The following is a 9,829-nucleotide window of genomic DNA, read 5'->3' on the forward strand; positions in this document are numbered from 1 at the left end:
ACCAACTCCAGCAGTTTACCCAAACTCACGTCCATTGAGTCAGTGATGCCATCCAGCCATCTCATCCTCGGTCGTCCCCTTCTCCTCCTGCCCCCAATCCCTCCCAGCATCAGAGTCTTTTCCAATGAGTCAACTCTTCACATGAGGTGGCCAAAGTACTGGAGGGCTTCAGCATCAGTCCTTCCAAAGAGATCCCAGGGCTGATCTCCTTTAGGATGGACTGGTTGGATCTCCTTGCAGTCCATGGGACTCTAGTCTTCTCCAACACCACAGTTCAAAAGCATCAATTCTTTGGTGCTCAGCCTTCTTCACAGTCCAACTCTCACATCCATACATGACCACAGGAAAAACCATAGCCTTGACTAGACGGACCTTCGTCGGCAAAGTAACGTCTCTGCTTTTGAATATGCTGTCTAGGTTGGTCATAACTTTTCTTGCAAGGAGTACGCGTCTTTTAATTTCATGGCTGCAGTCACCATCTGCAGTGATTTTGGAGACCCCCAAAATAAAGTCTGACAGATGACTACTCAGCAATAAAAACGAATGCAGTACTGATGCATGCTACAGCACTGATAAACCTTGAAAGTATCATGCTAGACGATGGAACCCAGTCACAAAAGTCATAGAGTGTACGGTTATATGTTCGGGACAGACCAGGCAAATTCACAGACAGCAAGCAGATTAATGGTTGCTAAGGCTGGGGAAAAGAGGACCAGATGCAGAATAACTGCTATCAGGCACAGGGTCTCTTTAGAATGATGACAGAATTCTAAAACGATGATGGTTTCCAACTCTGAATACACTAAACACCATTGAACTATACCTTTTAAATAGGTGAAATTTATGATATGTAAATTATATCCTAATAAAGCTTTTAAAAATTGCATCTTGGTCCTTGCTTTCAAGGAATTGACAGTCTAGAGCTGGAACACATGCACTAAGACATGACTTTCATCTTATCATATCAAGAAAACTTACAAAACTGCATAAAGAATTTCTACAAGACTTTCTTTTACATCACTAATTTCAATTTGGAGAAAGAAGAACTGGTTACATCACTTCCATTCTTAAACATCAAGGATAATATTACAACTAAAACAGGACATACATATTTCACATCAATTATATTTGTGTTTACCTCTTTCTCCTTAAGTAAAGCTTCGTGTTTTTCTTCAAGCCGCTTCATTTCAAATGCTAGTGTGTCCGCCCTTTTGGATTCAGAGGAAAGTTTAACATGAAGATCCTGAACCTTTTATCAGAAACAAAAGTAGAAAATAAAGAGTATATAATATTGATAGCATTTCAGAGATCAATAAATGAAAAACTGGAAATAAAATTTATAGTAAGATTACAGTCTAATTCTAAATATTTGTGGAAATGGCATGTAAATAAAAAAGTTAAAACAAGTTTTAAAATACACAAATAATAATTTAGCAAAAAAAAAAATAAGTCTTCTACTGTTTCTCTAGGGTGTTTGACAAATAGCAAAAGAGAATATTTTAGGTTATAACTCCATTCTCTAGGTATTTATCCCTGGTTATCAGAAATGTTAATGAAACAATAAAATATCCCCAAAGTATACAAAAGCTCAGTAGCCAATAAAAATGCCACAAGGGAAGCCCAGTAATACTGGAGTGGGTGGTTTATCCCTTCTCCAGCAGATCTTCCTGACCCAGGAATCAAACCGAGGTCTCCTGCCCTGCAGACAGATTCTTTACCAACTAAGCTATCAGGGAAGTCCAAAAGACCTAGAAAACACAAACTCAATGATCAACTCTTGAATTAAAATTACAGATAGAAGATACATGTGATAATAATAAGTATGCAACTGACTACAAGTAGTGTTTATTTGGGGCTTCTTGGGTAGCTCAGCAGGTAAAGAATCCACCTGAAATGCAGGAGACCCCAGTTCTACTCCTGGGTTGGGAAGTTTCCCTGGAGAAGGAATAGACTACCCACTCCAGTATTTTTGGGCTTCCCTGGTGGCTCAGATGGTAAATAATCCACCTGCAATGTATGAGACGTGGGTTCTATCCCTGGGTTGGCAAGATCCCCTGGAGGAGGGCATAGCAACCCACTCCAGTATTCTTGCCTGGAGAATCCCAATGGACAGAGGAGCCTGGCGGGCTACACAGTCCATGGGACTGCAAAGAGTCAGACACGACTGAGCAACTAAGCACAGCACAGCACAGCACAGCACAGTGCTTATTCACTGCTTAAGGAGTGAAAAGTTACACTCTTTCAATTTCATTGATTAAAAAACTTTAGATATTTTCTTACCTGTCTCTTGTATGTTTCTAATTGTGTGCGTGCAGCATTTGCCTTCTTTAATTCCTCCTCTAAGCTGACTGTATTATGCATGTACATCATGTTTGTTTCCTGTAAAGTTTTCACCTGCTTGCGAAGGTCATTCAGATCTTGTAGCTTCTGACGATATATCTCAACTGTAGACTCCAGTTTATTTGCTTTATCAGAGGTAGCCCTATAATAACAAAGATTAAACATTACTGTATAAAAACAAGTAAATGCACATAACAGTGTTATTCTGGCTGGAAAATGAGTCTTCCAAATGAACTATCCACTGGTTAAAAAAAATGAGAGGGAAAGAAAAGAGATCATTAACTTTGTGAGAAATCTGGAAATGGGCTCAGAAAGTTCAACCCTTCTGTTATAATGTCATCAAAATAAAATGCTCGAAATTTGACACACTGTATTATCGAACTATTCTATATAACAATGTATAAAAAAGGAATGGTTTTGTGAATACAGCTGAACAATTCTGAGCTGCATTTTAATTTACATGCCAGTTGTGCTCTGTGCATAAATCTAATGTAGTTTGTTCTAAGTATTTGATATATTCAGTAAGACGACTGAATTTACAATTTGTTTGGCAAAGCACTTCCCTTTAGAGTTGTGCACACCTGACAAATGGGATGGAGAAAAAAATAAACAAACAGAATCACTTCAATATCACGTGAAGGTTAAAAGTAATGCTTATAAAGATTTTGTTTTAAATGAACATTAAAAACTGTGTAAGAAATGGTTAATTAAGAAAAATTAACATAAAAAATCATTTAAACAGATTCTTTGCTTAACATTTCACAGCCAAAGCTCATTATAAACTCTGTACTGTCAAAGACAATAAGAGAACCTGGGATAATCTTGAAATAAATGCTAGGATTCTTATCTATATTTTATCAAATGTCAAAATATGGTTGTGAGAATACATTTCTTACACAAAAATTTCACAAGATGTACTAGTAAGTACAAGAAGGTCAAGTCAAATGTATCTAAAAATAACTCAGCTTAATCAGAAATAAGAGAAAGGTTTATGGTTCTATATGAAAATCTGTCCCAACAGGAATGAAATATTACCCTAAAACTTCACATAACTATCAACAAAGATAAAAGAAGTAAAGACTAGGAACTTGGATAAAAACTGATCAATACTTGATACACAGGTATAACTGTAAGATTCCTTAATTAAAATATAGAATACCAAAATGAGAAGTGACATAATTATATTTAGACATGCCATACCTAAGAACATCTATTTCATCTTTCAGGGCTCTTGTTTCCTCAGCAAGACTAGTCAATTCATCATTCCTATGTTGAAATTCAATTAATTGCTTTTCAAGTTCTTCACAGTGAACACGGTAATCGTCTTTTGCAGCTTCAAGCCTTGCATAAAGAAAACAAGTATTTATAATGTAATTTCCATTATTTGTTTTTTCACTGAGATATGAGCTTAGCAAAACTTACTTTTAAAATGTTTGATTCCACATTCAAAAAAAGAAAAACTAAAGGAATAAGCTACTTTCCAGTCCTTAGTTTTAAAACAATAGCTTAAAAAAAAGTTGGAGAATTCATACTTTCCAATTTTAAAAGTTACTACAGAGCTACAGTAATCATGATAGTGTCATACTACCATAAAGCTAGACATATGGATCAATGACAATTAGAAGTCTAAAAGTAAACTCTTAACATTTATGGTCAAAGGATTTTTTTTACTTAAAACAATTAATAGACTTTTTTTTTTCCCAGAAAAACTGAACAGAAAGTACAAAGTTCCTATATATTCTCTCACGGTTGTCTCATTCCCCAGTCTCTCTGATTATTAACATCTTGCATTAGTGCAGTTACTTGTAAGAACTGATAAGCCAGTAATGTTCTGAATTTTCATTATCACTTTGAAACACTGAGCCTGGTTCTCTAGTTCAAACAGGAATTTCAATTTCAAAAGAAAAAGAGAAACCATATAAAGTTACCCAAAAATGTACACAGTACGTAAAGTGGTGAAATATGAACTCTAAGTATAGTCTGTGATAAAGAATAAATACTTTGAACCCAAGAGCAACAACAAAAACTAAAATGACTATATAGTGATAAAAATATTTTAAAATTACTTGATCAGCTGACAATAATGCAGAAAAGAAAAATAAACACAAGAACAGATATGACAAATGAAAAATAGCAAACTGATAGACCCTAAGCACAACCATATCAAAAATTATGTAAAGGGCAAAAGGACTAAACACATCAATTAAAAAGGCAGAGACTATCAGACTGGATAAAAAAGCAAGGCTCAAATATATACTAGTTATAAGAAACATTTTAAATATCAAGACATAATAGGTTAAAAGTAAAAAGATGAAAATAAGTATGCAAATAATAAGCAAAGAAAACTGGGGTATTTATCTTAACATCAAAAAATGGTTTAATACAAAAAGTATTACCAAAGGCACAGATATTTCACAATTATAACAGGGTCAAGCCATCAGAAAGACATATCAAAAAATTATATGTAACTAAAACAAAATTTTAAAACAGATGAAGCAAAAACTGACAGAATCAGAGATATACAAAGCCATAATTATTGTCAAGAATGTTAACATCAGTCTCCCAATAAATGAAAGAACTAACCAAAAATGTCAAATACAGAAGAAATCTGAATAACCCTACTAATCAGCTTGATATAATAAATATTTGTGAAGCATGTCAGTTAAAAAATACAGAATACACATCGTTTGCAAGTACACATGGAATATTCACTGCAATAAAACATGTGATGATCAACAGGTATCATAAATATTAAAAAGAATGAAGTCTTATGGATTATATTCTCTAACCATGAGGAAATTAAATTAGGAATCAGTCACAATGAGAAGTTTGGAGAAAAGCCTTAAATATTTGGAAATTTAAAAATACATTTCTAAATGATTCCTGAGTCAGAAAAGAAATCAGAGAGGAAATTAGAAGACACTTTGAACTGAATAATAACAGAAACGCAATCAATCAAATTTTAGGGACACAGCTAAACCAGTGCTTAGAGAGAAATTTACAGTTTTAGAGGCTTATAATAGAAATAAAGAAATGCTTAAAATCAATCATCTAACTTTAGGAGGCTAGAAAAAGAGCAAATCAAATCCAAAGTAAGTAAAAGGAAAGGAATAAAGAACAGAGATCTAAAACTCAAACTATGGGAAACTAATAAAGGCTGTTCAATTAATAAAGGGTGTAAGATTAATAAAATTGATGAACCTCAAGCAAGGGTGACCAAGAAAAATGAAAGAAAACACAAATTACCAACATCAAGAATGAAAAAGGAAACACCATTACAGCTCCTACAATCATTAAAGGGACCATCAATAGAATATTATGAAAAACTTCATGCCAATAAATTAAACAACTTAAATCAAATAAATATATACCTTGAAAAAGACAATTTAGGAAATTGACATAATATGAAACAAAATCTGAAAAGCCTATGAACCATTAAATAAATTACATGTGTCATTAAAAGCCCTTTTACAAAGAAAACCACAGATCCAATTGTTTTACTGATTAATTCTATCAAATATTGAAGGAAGAAATAATGTCATTCTTACATAAACTCTTTCAGAAAATAGAGGAGGAGAGAGTATTTCCCAATTATTCTATGAGACTAGCAGAACAAAACCTGAAAGACATTACAAGAGAAAAAAGTTATAGACCAGTATCTATTACAAAGGCAAGACACAAAAATACTTTCAAAATATCAACAAATCAAATCGAGTCATACGTGTATAAGATAAGAAAATATGACCAAGGTGGTTTTTCTCTGGAATACAAATTTTTTTAACATTCAAAAATTAATCGTATTAAAAGAATAAAAAAAGAAAAACGAAACCATCTGTTTTTCAAGATGCAGAGAAGTCCTAAGACAAAAATCAACACTGATAAATGATAAAAACTCTTAGCAAGGCAGAAATAAAGGAGAAGTCTTTCAATCTGATAAAAAGCCAATTTAAAAACTCTACAGCAGGCTTCCCTGGTTGGCTCAGTGGTAAAGAATCTGCCTGCCAATGCAGGGGACACAAGCTTGATTCCTGGTCCAGGAAGATTCTACATGCAGCAGAGCCAACTAAGCCCGTGTGCCACAACCGTTGGGCCTGTGCTCTAGAGACCACGTGCTGCAGCTACTGATCGGTGAGCCTAGATCCCGTGCTCCAAAATAAGACACTGCAACGAGAAGCTGGCACACAACTAGAGAGTATCTGCCACTCTCCACAACTACCACAACTAGAGAGTACTGCCGACTCTCCACAACTAGAGAAAGCCCACACAATAACAAAGACCCAGCAGAGCCAGAAATAAACAAATAAATATTAAAAAAACTATTTAGCTAGCTTCATACTTGACAGTACTTAATTGGACATTTTCTCCCCAAGACTCAGAACACAGCAAGATGTTTGCTCCCATTCAAAGCAAGGAAAATAAAGACAAGGCAGAAATAATAAAAGGAAGAGGTAAAGGTCTATTAACAGATGACTGCAGATTCTTTAGGATTTTTTACCAAAAGAAATTACTAGAACCACTAAGTGAATTAAGAAACTTTGCAGGCTTCCCTGGTGGTCCAGTGGTTAAGACTTTGCACTTCCACTGCAGGAGCACGGGACTGGACCCTGGTCAGAGAACCAAGATCCTGCATGCTGAGTAGTGTGGCCGAAAATAAAAAAGTAACTAAGTAAAGTTGTTTGAACAAAAAAAAGGGGAAACTCTGAAAAACATACAAGTTTTCAAATGCAAGACATTAAGATTCAAGATATAAAAGTTTCAACATATAAAAATCAACTGTGTATCTATATATTAGCAGCAACTCTTCAGAATAATTTTTGCAATTGTGTTGTAATAGCAAAAATTTAAATATTTGAGAATGAAGTGAACAGAAGATACACACAATACTATGCTGGAAACAGTACAACATTGCTACAGAAATTAAAGACAAATAGACAAAGATACTAAATTCATAAAACAGAAATTCTCAATATGGTTAAGGCATCAATCATATACAACTTGAAGTCATAATCACAAAAGGTTTTTAAGAGAAACTGACCAAAAAAGCAAAAAGACAGAAGAGTCAAAACATATTTTGAGAAGAAAGAGTTGGAACATTCACACTACCTGATTTTAAACAACTTACTCTAGAGCTATAGTATAGTAGTCAAGATCAAGTCTTACGGGCTAAAGACAGACAAATTCATCAGTACGAAGGAACTGAATACAGAAAATCACCCAAATTTTATGGCTATATCATTTTTCACAAAGGTGCCAAAGCAATTTGATGGAGTAAAATAAAAATATTTTCACCTGATGATACTGGAACAACAGGATACGCATAAGGGAAATAAAAGTAAAGTCTGACACCCACATATTACACTATTTTCAAAAAAGTCAATTCAAGATGGATCACAGACCTAACTGTGAAAAATAAAACTATAAAGGTTCTAGAAGGAAATACTAGAGTATTTTCATGACTAGAGACTAGACAGATTTCTTGGACAGTACATAAAAAGCACTAATCTAAAAAATACTGATAAATCAGACTTCATCTAAGAAGTTTAATTCCTGATAGATACCATTTGAAAACAAAGCAGCGAGCTACAGAAAGATGAAATATTATTACATGCATATCTGACAAAGATTCTATAACCAGCATATATATTTGTTAGACTCTTACAACTCAGTAATAAAGACAAACAACCCAATTTAAAAATAGGCTAACAGTGTAGAGAGACAATGCACATAGTAAAATATAGTGCAAATAAGCACATGAAAAGGTGCTTACCACCATTATCATTAGTTATCAGAAAAATGCATATTAAAGCCACAATTCAACACACTTAACCCATTCCCTGGAATAACTAAAATGAAGAAGGCTGATAAGGCCAACTTACATTATATAGGCAGAGTAACTAGAGCAACCAGCAGCAAGCACTGCTGGTGGGAATGTACAACATGACCACTTTGGGAAATGGTTTGCTGGGATCTTTTAAATATAACACAAACAAAATGTGTGACTCAGCTACATACTCTATGTAACTGCCAATGAGACATGAAAAAATATGTTCACAAAAGTTTTATATTCCAATGTTCATATCCATTTTATTTATATTAGCCAAAATCTGGAAACTCAAATGTTCATCTAAAGGAAAATGAATAAGCAAAATGTGTTACAATGTGCAATAATTCCATTAGCAGACTACTCAGCAATTAAAAAAAAAAAGAACTGATATATTCAGCAACATCAGTAGATTTCACAAATATGCTGAGCAAAAGAAGCCAGTCACCAAAGAATTCATATTACAATTTCTAAGAAGTTCTAGAACAGAGAAAACATATCTATACTGGAAAATAATCGAAGAGATTCTGGGACATAGGGGTTATCTGGAAAGGGACATAGGGGAACTTTCTGTAGTGACAGAAATGATTTATCAACTGATAAAAATGTGAGTTACACAAAGGTATGCTTTTAATAAAAGATGCCACACAGTGCTATTCACTCAACTCACAGTATGTAAATGTTATCTTAAAAAAAGAACTGTAAACATACTGAAGTGCAGCATTAGTTTGCACTGTAGCATTACCTTTTTATAGAAGGCATGGATTAGCAATTCTTACTTCAAATGTGTTTTGGGATTGAGTAAATGAATAAATCAGCTGAGTAAAATGGAAGTCAGGTTTCTCAATGCTGGAGAAGGGAGTTACAATACGAAAATGCAGAAAATCAGAATGCACCCTGAAGTCACTGGACTGAAATGGAAGATGATAATATGAATTCACTGTTCATAATTGTAGCTATGAAATAAACAGATATATGCATAGACACATGTGTGCAAACACGGACTGGTATGAACCTGTAAAAGTGTATTTCCTAGCTCTGTACACCAAGGTGGCCCAGAAGCAATGACAGAAAAATTCACCTAGACCATCCTTGGAAGAAAAGCCATGATCAACTTAGACAGCATATTAAAAAGCAGAGACGTTACTTTGCCAACAAAGGTCCATCTAGTCAAAGCTATGGTTTTTCCAGTAGTCATGTATGGATGTGAGAGTTGGACTATAAAGAAAGCTGAGTGCCAAAGAATTGATGCTTTTGAACAGTGGTGTTGGAGAAGACTCTTGAGAGTTCCTTGGACTGCAAGGAGATCCAGTCCATCCTAAAGGAAATCTGCCCTGAATATTCACTGGAAGGACTAATGCTGAAGCTGAAACTCCAATACTTTGGCCAACTAATGTGAAGGACTGACTCACTGGAAAAGACTGAAGGCAGGAGGAGAGGGGGATGACAGAGGATGAGATGATTGGATAGCATCACCGACTCGATGGACATGAGTTTGAGTGAGGTCCAGGAGTTGGTTATGGACAGGGAAGCCTGGCATGCTGCAGTCGGTGGGGTCACAAAGAGTCAGACACGGCTGAGTAACTGAACTGAACTGAGACCATAGACCTTTGTTTTTAGTGGAGAATAAATCTAGACAGAAAAATTCATCTAGACCATAGATCTCTG

General features: G+C 34.7%; 1 protein-coding gene across 1 annotated transcript in view; it reads right to left on the bottom strand.

The window, feature by feature from the left end:
- HOOK1 (hook microtubule tethering protein 1) overlaps nt 1-9,829 on the bottom strand; it is a 65,805-nt gene that overhangs the window by 23,380 nt on the left and 32,596 nt on the right. The window contains exons 10-12 of the mRNA XM_040232729.1: nt 3,541-3,681; nt 2,281-2,482; nt 1,139-1,249 (exon numbers count right to left, since the gene is read on the bottom strand). Coding sequence (XP_040088663.1) covers nt 1,139-1,249; nt 2,281-2,482; nt 3,541-3,681 — 454 coding nt within the window. The remainder of the gene's footprint in view (nt 1-1,138; nt 1,250-2,280; nt 2,483-3,540; nt 3,682-9,829) is intronic.

The sequence above is a fragment of the Oryx dammah genome, unplaced genomic scaffold (genome assembly GCF_014754425.2).
Source record: "Oryx dammah isolate SB20612 unplaced genomic scaffold, SCBI_Odam_1.1 HiC_scaffold_28, whole genome shotgun sequence".
Lineage (NCBI taxonomy): Eukaryota > Metazoa > Chordata > Mammalia > Artiodactyla > Bovidae > Oryx > Oryx dammah.